Source organism: Amphiura filiformis, chromosome 14 (assembly GCF_039555335.1).
Source record: "Amphiura filiformis chromosome 14, Afil_fr2py, whole genome shotgun sequence".
NCBI classification, from domain to species: Eukaryota; Metazoa; Echinodermata; class Ophiuroidea; order Amphilepidida; family Amphiuridae; genus Amphiura; species Amphiura filiformis.
Genome location: NC_092641.1, coordinates 49,490,728 through 49,505,735, shown reverse-complemented (window position 1 = coordinate 49,505,735; position 15,008 = coordinate 49,490,728). Strand labels below are relative to the sequence as shown.

Genomic DNA, 15,008 nt, shown 5'->3' with positions numbered 1-15,008 from the left:
TCAACTCATTTGACGCTCTCTATTCTCTTATTATCGGCGTTTTTATCCAAGGGGGTGACACTAAATTCACGGTTGTTATATTTGCAATGCATACCTATGACAAATTCTGCTGGTTTGCTCGCCAGAAAATAAGGCCAGTTATCGATCGGTTATGAATAATTCATATTCGACCCCTTGATCATGTTAGTTAGGATGGACAAATAAAACCGCCTTTTGCTTATCAAACCTTGTCTGTTCAATGCGAGTAAGAAGCTTGAAATCCCGCTCGCTATCCCATCAGGCACCGGTGATTTGTTTCTGTTTTTGTATTTACAGAAAGTCTTATTTATTTGAGAATTGAATGACCCTTTACAAAAATAATGTCGAAATTAGGACTTGCTGTTAAGGCATGGGGTATGGACGAATTTGAAGTACAGGTATCTGGAGAGTGGAAGCGACGAGTTACCCCCAAATCACAGCGGCAGGTAGTGACTCTGCCGCCAAGTGCGAATATGTATTTAATTTGGAAGGTTCGTGTTTGTTTTAAATTTTGGGGGCGTTTTTCCAAAATTTGATATTTTTGGTGATATTTAAAAAAGCGACATGCCAAAGACAAATCTTTGGGCACATACTTTGTTATTGTTAATGCTGTTCTTTTCCACATACGTACGTTACCATTCGCTTTGGTGATTTACTAATATTATATATTTTGTGACTGTAATGTGGTGTTTTCAATGTGTTTTAAGCTTAACCTGTCTTTAAGACACATTCTGGTCATGCTCCTTTTAGAATTTTGATCTCGTCGGCTTTTGCAGGCAACAGAATGCAGATTGGCTCACGATAGATGCCGCATTCCTCTGTGTGGGTCTATTGATAATAGAATAACTTTGAATTCCTTGTAACAAGATGATATAAACTTACCTCTATATATAGGGTTTGTCGCTGTGTCTGGAACAGCTGTAGCCTTTAGCACCGTATCAATATCTCAAAAAAGGGCACGACAAGCGAGAGTGTCTTCATATTTCCCGCATGAAAGTTTGCGTCAGCGCCTATACTATTAGATACGTTAGTTGTCCATTATCAAACATGATTGGCGCTGCATGAGATATCTCTTTGTATAATGCCAGAACCTATCAGCAAGAAAATTATATTCCTCGTTTCCCCCATATTTGTGAGTGGAAGTACTTGATTGATGCATGATGTGACAAAAAGTGTACAATTTCAATTGAATATATGAATACAAAACCCACCCAAGTCCATACTTGGCCAAATTGAGCCAAAATAAAGGAACGTGTGTGGTTTATATTACATGGCAGAATGCTTATCAACATTATACATAACTGTGTGCTTTATTTTGTATTATCTTACTAGTGGTAATCTCATTCTAACATTGTTGTCTTTGTATGTGATTAAAAAAACCCAAGTCCAGCATTTAAAATGAACCCCACGAAGTAAGTCCCTGAAATGCTAATCGTCATACCTAATACAGTTTAATCCACTCATTTGCACGTACAACTTACCATATTGACCAGGTAAATCTAACTGAGAGAATTAAAATGATACACAGGTTTTTCTCTCAAAATCACTTCCCATGGACTTGGGTGGGTTTTGTATTCATGTATTCAATTGTATCGTGCGCATTGCGCCTAATTATTGTACAGCAGTTAAAAGCATTATTGTATGTACACGGATTTCTATTTTCAAACTGATTACTAATATTCGTATTAAGTACCTTAATGTATGCAAATACATAGTACCTCAAATTATCCCAGGACCAGGAAGTTTTCCAATATGGCACGATTATGCATACATACACACATACTATTAACACATTAGTCGCCTTTTACCCGAAAGTGACATAGCGAATAAGATACACAGCAATATACAACAGTTAAGCCTACATATTAGGAAACAAATACGTTTTGAGTATAGTTTCTTAAATTGTCAAAGAGAACTTGCTTGGCGAATCGGTTCCAATCCAGCTGGGATTTACAACAACGCTTTTGCTGGCAACACAGGACGACAAACACGAAATATAACGGTATCCGGTTCTTGAACCAATGTTTTAAGCTTGCTGGGAATATGTACAGGCTGAGTCAAAAAGAAGTAAACTCATGTTTGCGGGGTTGTAACTAGAGATCTGTAAGGAATCTGCTATATGTGACCGTACACCACGAATGAGCCGTAAATGTCCTCAATTGCATTCTGAGTTACAGTGTAAAATGGGCATGAAGGTCGTATTCATAGGTACCTCAATTTGGTGCTACGTGTACCTCATTTAATGAGATACACGTAGCACCAAATTGAAATACCTATGACCTTCATGCCCATTTTACACTGTAACTCAGAATACAACTGAGGACATTTACGGCTCATTCGTGGTGTACGGTCACATATATGAAAATATCATTAGAAATAGCAAACTCTCCACGTCTAAATAATAATATTAAAAAGAATTGTTGCAATTGCTCACAGCAAACTTGAGGTATATTCATTTGAATACAACCAGCCATTTTTGTAGATGCACACGGCTGATTGATTTTCATCCATTCCAATTTCGACGAATCAACAAAGTGCTAACAGGATTTAATTTTGAAATGACAACTTTTGCTTTATCATTCATGCTGTCCTACGTGCAGCGTCCCCAGGATGAAGTCCATGACGGTACAGTAGTTTGTAAGGATACCAATTCAAGTCTTAACGAACGATCCGGCAGAAGCTTTATTGGGGAATTTTGGGTTAGCATTGCGTCTTGAGCTGATCTTTGGGTCTTGCTGTAACGCATGTCTATAACTCTAACAATGTTCACTTGTGATCTAGCAGTTCATGTTCTGCCTGCTGTCTGTTCCTTAGTGTCCCATACACGTTGAGCTTGTTCACATTCTTATATACTGCTCCCTTACATGGAATCCGATTAGCTGTGAGAAATTGGAGACGAAAAAGACGCTGAACTTCTGTGGGACTCTTTTCATGATACTTCGTTAACAGAAAAGCGTGCACTCCCGTGCGGTAAATTGTGGTGCCATGTTGTCTTTTTGCCCGTTTCATTATAATGTAGTGCAATGAGGTATGATTCATCTTGAAAAGAGCCTTTAACATGTAGGAATCGAAAACACCTTACCCATCAATTTATTTTTTATTTATTTATTTATTAGAACATACACTTTTGTAACAGTGGCACACGCCAATCCGGCGGTGCGTTCATAAACAAGATATTAAAGGAAACAAAGCAAATTACACAAATATTATACAAAGGTGACTTAAAAAAGCACAAGTCAAAAGTAAAACTTGTTATACAGCAAAAGAAATACATATTGAATGACAAATGAATGAGGAAAACACACAACTACCTGAACCCAAGTTGACTTGAAGTGGGTTTACGGCAATAAAAATATTATATACAATATAGATTATATTAAACAAGCAACGCAGAATTTAGCACATACAATTATTAGTTGTCAGTAGTCTTCAATTCTGATCTTGCTTTCCACGCTCTCTTCATGAAAGATTTACAGAATTTATCAAAATTTCATATATATCATCAGCATTAGTTATATTACAGAAAGTGGTCGCTGTACTTCCAAGAGCAAGATTAAATTTTACATCTAGATTGCCAGAAATAAACAATTCCCATATATCAAGGCCATTTAAATTAATCAATTCATTCTCTAGTTTACAGTATTCATCAACTCTAATATTGTTAAGTGCATAACAAGTAAAAAGAAAATGCTTTACATCTTCAACACCATTGTTACAAAGCTTACATATACCGTCGTTATCTGGAGTCCATCTGCTAATTTTACGTTCTAAAGGAAGTGTATTTGAGCGAATCTTGAATTTGAGACAAGCACCATGAAAATCAATTTCATCTAAGAGATAAGTTTCCATACATGGAGCGTTCTTGATTGTCAAATAATCGATGAGAGAAGATTTAGATTTAACATCATCTTTCCATTCATTATTAAAGATGTTATAGATAGTACCTTTAATTGATTTAGCCCATTGTGGATTACTAGAAGCTATTCCCACTTTTGCGCGATCAATGACGTCATTTAAGTCGCATTTGCTTAAAATATTCTGAACACAATTTAAAAATTTGTATCGCAATTTAGAGGGCTCAATGTCTAAACTAATCATCGTGTTTAGAAGCAATTTAGGCCAACGATGATGCTCCATTTCAATAACACGTGCAAAGTATTTTGCCCTAAACGAATTCTGCATAGTGGAAATTGGAACCCATCCCAAATCACCGCAAAGCGCTGCTCGCGGTGTATTCCGTGGTGCTTTTAGAATATGGCGCGCCATTTGAAGCTGTAGATTTTCAATTTTATCAATGTCTGCCTGACTACTAGGAATCCACACTGCGCTAGCATAGTTAATTGATGGTAGGGCTATTGTTCTCCATAAAATATCACCATAATAGACACGATTAAAGTTATCAAAATTATTGATTACAGACTTAATGTACGCAATTAGTCTATTACCTTTTTTAATTACTTCCTGAATGTGATGGTGATCTGAGATGGTACGAGATATGTTTACGCCTAAATACTTATATGAATCAACTTCTGAAATACATTTATCGCCTAACTTCCATAACTTACTATTATCGATACGCTGACCTGCAATTAAAATATTAGATTTATCGTGATTAAAGCTCAGTTTCCAGTCATTAGCAAATTCTGCTGCTTTGTTTAACATTCTGTTAAGTTCGTTTTCATCGTTTGCAAGTAAGACAACATCATCTGCCCAAAAAAGGCTACCAACACATACGTTATGAATCCTCACACCAACATTGTGTTTTTTAAGCAATTTAGTGAATTCATGAATGAAAATACAGAATAATACAGGTGATAATACACAACCTTGCTTTACTCCTTCAGAAACTTCAAAGAAATCAGTTTCGATGCTACCAAATTTGACCTGAGCCTGAACATTATCATAAAGAGCATCGACCAATCTCCACATACGCCCTCTCAACCCTGAATTCCAAGCTGCCAACAGCAAACCCTCCCTCCAAACCGTGTCAAATGCTTTACGAAAATCTAAAAATGCCATAAACGTTTTCTTTCCTTCTGCTAACCGGTATGCGGTAATGCTTCTTAGTGTGAACACGTGATCTTCGCACCTATGTAGAGAACGGAACCCGCCTTGGACTTCCGAAAGCGTGTTTGAATTTTCCAAAAATTTTGAGATGCTCATCGCAATTATTCTATTAAATATTTTTGAGTATTTGGGAAGTGAAACCGTGTACAGCTACAAAAATGGGTGGTTGTATTCAAATGAGCATAACTTGCGTTTGCTCTGAGCAATTGCGACATTTTTTTTATAGTAGAAGTGAAGAATGTGCTCTTTCCAATGATATTTGCATTGTTTGCAGATTTCTAGTTACATCCCCTTCTTTTTGACTCAGCCTGTATCGTTGTTAATTTGTCCACGTTATTGTTACTCTTTACGTCTTAGTCGTTGACTCAAGGTCGAATTGTACGCATGTTGAACATCATCTCATAATAGGGAAGACATATGTCTGCGCATTCGAGTACATCTTCTTCTAATTCATCCCTTTCAGGCAGCTTTTTGCACGGAAATAATTGAGTACTATCCATAACCGTCTTGTAGTATCCCCGCTTTCCATGCTTTAAACCACCACCGAGGTATTGCATAGAGAATTTCCAGTCTATCATGTAATCAATTCCAGGCTTCCAATGTAGCAAATTATCCGCGTATGGAACTCCTATCGCCTTGCAATATTGTGGTAGGATCGATTCTGGGTAATTCTGAAGATCATCGGCGTCAAGAATTATTAGATCACATTTTGCCGATTGATTGGGTGAAAATCCTGCCGTTTCTGGACTGGATACTACTAACCCTGGATTGTTCATAAGATATTGTAGGAGATATCTTGCGGTCTTTACGTCACAGTCGGGAACAAAAGAACTGAAATTCTTTTTCCATGACGACCACATTCGATAGGGATGACGAATAAGAAACGTGTGACAAAATCCTGGTGGAATAAGATCGAAATTCTCACAAACAGAGAAAGCACTTTCTTTACAGATCAAGTATTTCTTCCCTGGATAACAGTTCTGATATTGTTTTTTTGCCCAGCTGTATGAGACTTTAGAAGCATCATAAAGATCCGTAAATTTGGAAGTGATTCCGCCCTGTGTATCTAAACTGTGACCTTCCTCATGCTCTTGGATACCTTTTGGAAATTTTGATTCTGGACCATGGTAGAAGCTTGCAGTGAAGAGTCCGTTGGCTATCTTTACATCAGGTACCTGGCTCAAGCATTTCAAAAATGCTGAACCTAAAGATCTTGGGGTGGTCCAGATGAAAATTCGTTTCAATGGTTCGTTATGTTCTTGCAAAGTATGGCTCGAGTCCATCGTCTCTCTGGAATGTAATTGTAAAAAATTGAAGAAAAGAAATGTCAGAAATAGATACAACGATAATAGTAATTGGACTGACTCAATAATGAGGGAATTTTTGGACATAAATTACAAAGAAAGTTTGGTTGTTATAAGTTAAAGGTACCTGTAGTATGCAGTAGTAGGTCGAATTTAGGAGTCTTTAGCGGAGACATTTCACATATTAATCGTAGTATTACGTACTTTTCATAACTCTATGTAACAGATATACTAATTGTATAAACAGTTTGCGCCATTTCCAAAAGGCTCAGAACGCTGACAAATAAAGACCTTTAAATACTATCACTTAAAAATATATTGGGCACATCTACATTTAAAGGCACATCTACATTTGAAGGTACATCTACATCTATCTACATTAAAAGTGTATCTTATCTTAAAATACAATGTACAATACCAATAAGAACATGTTAAGGGGTGGGGTATGAACGTTTGGACTGTATTTATTGTGGGACATTAGAGCAAATCAGACATATCGAATTGCATTTTGAATACGAAGAATGTCCTTCTGATATCAAATAATTTTGATTTTTTGAAATTCGCAATGTAATACACATTTTATGGCAAATGATTACAAATTGATATTTTGATATTTAACAGTCCTCGAAGTAAATTTTATAAATCTAATGACATATTCTTAAAGTGTATGTAGCTGGGAGGAAAAGTCGACGACAATTGAAAATTTTGACCTTTCGTATTGACGATATGGATTTTTTTCCCAAAACACCAAAAAAAATTAGGTCTTTTGGGAAAAAAAATCCATATCTTCAATATGAAAGGTCAAAATTTTCAATTGATCGTCGGCTTTTCCTCCCACCTACATACACTTTAAGAATATGCCATTAGATTTATAAAATTTACTTCGAGGACTGTTATATATCAAAATGTGAAAAATATCAAATTTTAATAATTTGTCATAAAATTTGTATTATATCGTGAATTTCAAAAATGAAAATTATTTGATATCAGAAAGACATTCTTCGTATTCAGAATGCAATTCGATATGTCTGATGTGCTCTCATGTCCCGCAAAAAATACTGTCGAAACGCTCAAAACGCTCATTCCAGATCCCTTAAGGGAACAAATAACTTTTAAGAGCTTTTTTGAATAGATTTGTGTATTTGTAGTTTTGAATTTGTGTAAAATTTTGCAAGTGATGCTGTAATTACAAAATAATACTAAATACACTTTCAGTTAAATCCATTTAAGTAACAGTTCCATTCTGCAGCCCAATATCTCTTTAAAATTATTTTCCAAAAGTATGTCCGCGGTGATCAGCGCAATTAAATAAGTTCTTCACATAACAATTATTCGAGGTTGATGCGCCTGTCACACTACACCGAATAGGTCTTCAGTACAAGAAACGGATGGTATTTTAGTAAATCCGTTGTTGTTCGTCAATGATCGTTTTATGTTCTTTTTATGTCCTGCTATCATCCGCCAAATGCGTTTCGTGTTAGGTGATGTTCGTTAAGTCCGTCGGCAAGTTTTGTGCATGCACAAAACTTGAAACGGAGTGTACCGAATACACATGTTCGGTATTTATCCGATGTGTGTTCGTATGGTGCTGTATATTGCCGGAGTTTGTTCGCTCTCCTTTCGTTCATGTTCGTTCTTTGTTCGTTGCACTCGGCCCGTGTTCGTTGCAAATACGTTCCTGTGAGGCCTTAACCCCAAATATTCTTCCGAACTGGTGATTTCGCATTTGGTGATGTACGTTGACCCAGACCGTCTTAGTGTCACACTACACCGGATCGGTCTTCCGTATAAGAAACGGGTGGTATTTTAGCAAATCCGTTAGTGTTCGTCAATGTTCGTTTTATGTTCTTAATATGTCCTGCTATTATCCGCCAAATGCGTTTCGTGTTAGGTGATGTTTGTTTAGTCCGTCGACAATACGTTTCAAGTTTTGTGCATGCACTATTTGTAAAGGTCGCGCGTCAATGGTGAGAGCACTGTGTAATGTGTATAGGAAAACGGACAGTAACTGCAGTATGCAACTGCTGACTGTAGTTTTTACACGTATATAGTCCGCGGTTTAGCATATGCTGTTACGAGCCGCACTGACTCAAGGCCAAAATCACCTCTTGCCCAGATTCACACGAATGCACAACACAAATATAATGTTTGATTAAGCTAACAAAATCTAAGTCTTTAATTGAAAGTAAGATATGATTGGTACAATATATGACAACAAATGCACATACAACATACTCAAATATAATTATTCTTTAAACTTAGCCAGCATTCTTCTTCTTGATGGTAACCTATAGTTCTTGCAATGTTCTGGACGGCTGATGTATATATCTCTCTTTTTTTTCTCTCTCTCCCTCCTTTTTCCTCTTTTTTCCTTGCACTAGGGGGCGGGCCCAAATAGGCAATTTTTGCCAGGTAGCTACGCCACTGACATTAACCTTTCACATGACATCACTTCCTGAGGACTGTCCTCGGTTGGAAGTAAGTCCGCACTTTAGGGTGAAAAATCGTGTTTGTGTCCTCGTTTGCCGGCAAACACGTACGCCCACAAAATGAGCATAAAGTCCCCAGGGAACAAAAGAAGATACAGTCCATTAAGCATGACAAAATGCAATAGAAAACAAAGTTATTGTGGAGGAAATATTGAGGGTTGACAAACAAAAGGCCTTAACTCACATTTGGCCATTTTGAGATTTTGGTACCAAAATAATCTGTAATAGTACCCACAGATTCTTAAAATCATAAGCCTTAACTCAATTCAACTTCCTATTGCATCTATAACACAATAATACTTGGTCAAATCTCAATGCAAAATATTATTTTTACTCATTTTTCTCAAAAAGGGTTAAGGGATATAAAATGAGCGTTTATTGCGTTTCGACAGTATTTTTTGTGGGACCTGAGGGTTAAATACCACTAATTATGTATTACACGTGTTTCAATGGGAAAATGCCTAATTTCGGGTGGAATTTTCTCATATTCAGAACTCTCACAGTTCAATGCCACCAATATCAGGTGAAACTATATGATTTAGATGCCAAATGATCAAAAATTCAACATAGGTTGACCTGAGACTTTTCTTGTTTTAACGCACTGAACCGTAAACACCTTAAAATGACAGTGCGTCCTCGAAGCTGAAAGTTACAATATGATAAGGCGACTATTTACTAAAAACCGAAGCCGTGCGTATGAATTTTGGTACTATTACATCAAAAATGTCATATAATGAGAGAAAATGTACCATTTTGAAGCATCAAACTCTGAAAAGTACTTTTTTGGCTATATAACTTGATCAATTTCAGCGATTTTAATGCAGTCTTTTTGAATGCCATGAAAACAAACAATGTATCGCCCAGGCCTATTAGTGGTATTTAACCTGAGAGCACCCCAGACCTATCGAATTGCATTCTGAATACGAAGCATGTCTTTCTGATATCAAATAATTTTCATTTTTGAAAATCACAATATAATACAAATTTTATGACAAATTATAAAAATTTGATATTTTTCAAATTTTTGATATAATACAGTCCTCGAAGTAATTATATAAAGCTAATGATAAATTCTTAAAGTGTATGTAGCAGGGAGGAAAAGCCGACGGTCAATTGAAAATGTTGACCTTTCATATTGAAGATATGGATTTTTTTCCCAAAAGACCTAATTTTTTTTGGTGTTTTGGGAAAAAATCCATATCTTCAATACCAAAGGTCAAAATTTTCAATTGATCGTCGGCTTTTCATCCCACCTAAATACACTTTAAGTATAAATCATCAGATTTATAAAGTTTACTTCAAGTACGGTTAAATATCAAAAATATCCATTTTTAATGATTTGCCATAAAATGTGTATTAAATTGCGAATTTCAAAAAATCAAAATTATTTGATATCAGAATGACATTCTTCGTATTCAGAATGCAATTCGATATGTCTGATGTGCTCTAATGTCCCAAAATAAATACTGTACAAACGTTCATACCCCAGCCCTTAAGGCCTTCTGTTTGTCAACCCTCGAATTATTGATTTTTGAAGACCAAAGCAAGGAGCCGACTTTATGCTCATTTTGTGTGAGCTGGTCATAATTCTGGTTCTGAACCCTCGAATTATAAAACAAAAACAAAACAATAGACTGCAACCATGGCAACGTAGAAAAGTTATCTATAGCTATTCTAAACACAAGCTGATCATTGAAAAAGATCTAGTAAACATATATCTACCAGGCTTACTGGAAACGTTAACGCCTATTATTATTCACTCACAAATTTAAACCATATCTCATATTACTGATAAAATTGTATCAAGTTAATAATTTATCACAATTAATTAGGTGTAAATACTATACAGCCAAAATTACCTTAACCCTAAACCATGTATTTTTGCTATCGGAAGGGATTCCCTGGGTATATAACTTAGGCCAAGTACATTTTGTTTAGCAAGTTACCATGGATACGGCTTGCGAAAGGACCGTGGATACGTGCAGTTGGCCTATACCCTTGCGTGTGTAATTATTACGTAGTCAATTCGTAGTTGAAATTCACATGACCCATGTGGAAGATTTTGGAAATATCTTCTACAGGGGGAGTATATTTTTCAAATGTAATTAGTCAGGGCTAATCATTTTGAAATTCATACTCCCCTGTATTATGGCTTTACATATATCTTCCACAACTGGAGTGAGTATTTCAAATGGAAGTCACCCACTTGTCTATTCTATTCAAAACTCACACTCCCTCTGTAGAAGACTTTAGCAAAATCTTCCACAGGGGTAGTGTGGATTTTAAATGGAATAGCCCAATTCAAAATGAAACCTATCTCTAAACATAATTGATCTTATCCGAAAACACTTCCCCCTTCCCTTGTCTTGTCTTTTGGTTATGTTATATAAAGTTGATTTTTTAGGGAAAGGCTTACTTCCAGGCTTTTTTGGCCTCCATATGTATCGTGTTTGTATATTATTTTTTTGATGTAATGTTTTTGATTTTTGTTATAGAAATAAATATGAATATGAATGAATATATGGATAGGTATCATATTTCATAAGTACAGGTACAAGCTCATATTTTTGCAATCACGGTATGGTGCCAAATAGAATTAAAATATAAACCTTTCACTGCTAAGAAAACAGTAATGTCGACCTCTGTCGACATAAAAAAAAAATACAAAAGTTCAATACTCACGCTTTAAAGATCACCTTACGTGCTTCACATATTAAGCATATTAAGGAGTGTTCATTAATTGTTGCTCGGCACTATCATGACTATGTTGTATTTTTTATAACGATATTAAAGGTGGGGCAAGACAAGTTTAAATATATTATTATTACTAAAGGTGTACATAAAAATATTTAATATTTCACATCTTAGAGTCAATAACTTCTCAAACACAAAAATGTTATAAAATTTGGTTTCACGTTTTAATAACATTTAAATGTCGGGTTATATAACTGTATAAGGGTCACGAAAGTATTTTTAAATGAAAAGACACTACAACAGTAAAATGTTACTGCCAAAATATTTTGACAAACATTTTGGCAACATATTTTGTCAACACCTATTAACATTATGTTAAAATGTTTTGCAATAAGTTTTCGAAAATGTTTTTAAATGTTATTCAAACGTTTTATACCCTATATATAACTTGACTTTTAAACATCTCTAAAACGTTTTGTGTTTTCATGGTTATGGTCTAATTGTACGCATGTTGTACATCATCTCATAATAAGGTAGACTCATCTCAGCACATTCAAGTACATCGTCATCTAATTCATCCCTATCAGGCATCTTCTTACACGTTAAGAATTCAGTACTTTCCAAAAGTGTCGTGTAGTATCCCCAATCGCCATGCTGCAAGCCGCCACCAAGTAATTGTCTTGAAAATTTCCAGTCTTTCAGAAGATCAATACCAGGATTCCAATGTAGCATATCATCCGTGTAAGGATTTAAAACATTAATTTAAAACGGTGAGAATTGGCCAAAACTAAGAGAATTGAAAATGTTCTCATTTCTACGAAACTTACTCATCCAAATGAATGAAAAATACTAATTAACGTGTCAACAACCTGTCACAATGTTTTAAATGAGAAAATTTAACACGATAATATTCATTGATAGTCATTGACCAAATGAATACAAATGTAAACATCAGTTATAGTCAGTACTATTTGTTTGAAATAAATCTAAGTATGGTAAATCATCCACAGTAAAGTGCTCAACCAAGAAGGGAGCTGGAATACATTTAAAATCCATTCTTGAGTTGAGTTGAGTTGAGTTGAGTTGAGTTGAGTTAGTGGTGACGTGGCAAGTGTGGCTATGAGAACGGTGCCAAAATGTCACTATATAGATCACATGCACAGCGCCATTGTTTGCTAATTATAAGTTGAAGATATGTATACACTGGAATGCTGGAATTAGGTACATTCATGCACAGGCAATCCATAAATGAGCTGCTCTGTTCATTTGATAATTATTTTACTAAACGTTCTGACATACATGACCACAAGACAAGATATGTAAATGACCTAAATCTACCCAAAAATAAGAAAATCTTTCTACGTATACGTACAAGAGGTCCCATTCTTTGGACTTCTTTAGATAAAAACCTTACAAAATCTGTTACACATTTCCGCAACCAATTCAAAATGAAACTTATCTCTAAACATAATTCTTTTCCGAGAACACTTCCCATGCCCTTGTCTTGTATTTTGGTTATGTTATGTAAAGTTGCTATGTTTTGATTCTAGGGAAAGGCTTACTTCCAGGCTTTGGCCTCCTTCGTGTTTGTATATTTTTTTGATGAAATTTTTTAAAATTTTTATGGGAATAAATATGAATATGAATGAATATGTGGGTAAGTATCATATTTCATAAGTACAGGTACAAGTTCATATTGTTGCAATCACGGTATATTGTCAAATAGAATTTAACCCCTTGAGCACTACCTGCCGATCTAACATTGCCTCTGATTGGTCAATTACGTCGTATATGATATCTCACTTTAATCACCAATCAGAATGGAGCTAAGCAAATGATTCACTCCAATTTCTTTGTGTGGTGAAATTATTCTAGCAATGTTGCTGATTGGTCCAATTGATAATGAAAACTTCTTTTTGGCCAATCGGTACGTAGTTCTCATGGGGTTAAGTATAAACCTTTCACTGCTAAGAATTCAGTGACGTCGAATTGTGTCGACATAAAAAAAAAACAATACAAAAGCTTGATCGCTACTCTCGCTTTCAGGATCACCTGAAGCGCTTCACGTATAGAGGTTGTGCATTTATAACACAGAAATGTTATAAACGTGTTTTGGTTTTAGTTACACGTTTTAATAACATTTAAATGTCGGGTTATATAAGGGTCACGAAAGAATTTTTAAATCGTTTTATATGAAAAGGCACTACAACAGTAAAATGTTACTACCAAAATGTTTTTGGCAAACATTTTCGCTAAATATTTTGTCAACACTTTATAAGATTATGTTGGAATGTTTTGCAATAAGTTCTCAAAAGTTCTAAATTCTATTTAAACGTTTTATACACTTTAAATAAATGTTTTTTCATACGAAGCTAACAACTGTTGGACAAAGAGGTTGTTCAGCGATTGTATAAGAATATCGCATTGATTGATTGGTTATTCATAAGGATGAAAGTGATCACTTCATGCTTGCCTTTTAGCCAGGACAGACCTGTAAATTTTCAAGATCTCAACAGAAAGAGGTTAGGTTTTGTTTTTTAAGAATGCTTTTTGTTGGGTAAGTTAATCTTTTCTCTTGATCTGATACGTAGGCTTAAGAATAGGCCCTGATTAACACAACACTAAGTCCGGAGGCGTCATCCCCCATGTGAATATTGTTTTTGTGTGTATTTATTATGTTTAGGGAAATAGCGGCAGCGCGTATGAAAATATTTTATTCGCGTTTAAGCGCAGCGCATTTAGCGAATAACCCGACCGTTTTGTGGTTGCATGGTTATGGTCTAATTGTACGCATGTTGTACATCATCTCATAATAAGGTAGACTCAACTCAGCACATTCGAGTACATCGTCATCCAACTCATCCCTTTCAGGCAACTTCTTACACGGTAAGAATTCAGTACTTTCCAAAAGTGTCGTGTAGTATCCCCAATCGCCATGCTGTAAGCCGCCACCAAGCATTTGTCTTGAAAATGTCCAGTCTTTCAAAAGACCAACGCCAGGCTTCCAATGCAGCATATCATCCGTGTAAGGAACTCCTATTGCCTTGCAATATTGTGGTAGGATTGATTCAGGGTGATTCTGCAAGTCATCCGCGTCCAAAATGATTGGGTTGAACTTTGCCGAATCATTCTGCCCGGACCCTGCATTTTCTGGACTGGACACTGACATCAGATGATCCATAAGATCATATTGTTCTTTAAAGTTGTAGTAGCCATTGAAGTAATCATTAATGGCGATCTTCAGATTTGGTTCTGGATAAAAAGAACTGAAAGTATTTTTCCATGACGACCACATTCGATACGGATGGCGAATGAGAAAAGTGTGACAAAATCCTGGTGGAATAAGGCTAAAATTCTCACATATGGAAAACGGAGAATCTTTGCAGATCAAATACTTCTTCCCTGGATAACCGGTCTGCAATTGCGCTTTTGCCCA

The 15,008-nt window shown here is 35.7% G+C and overlaps 1 protein-coding gene across 1 annotated transcript; it reads right to left on the bottom strand.

Moving 5' to 3' along the window:
* Positions 1-5,450: 5,450 nt before the first annotated feature.
* LOC140169472 (uncharacterized) lies at positions 5,451-6,368 on the bottom strand. The gene has a single exon (XM_072192732.1). It carries the CDS (start codon positions 6,366-6,368, stop codon positions 5,451-5,453), a length of 918 nt encoding a protein of 305 aa, XP_072048833.1.
* Between the last annotated feature and the right edge of the window lie 8,640 nt (positions 6,369-15,008).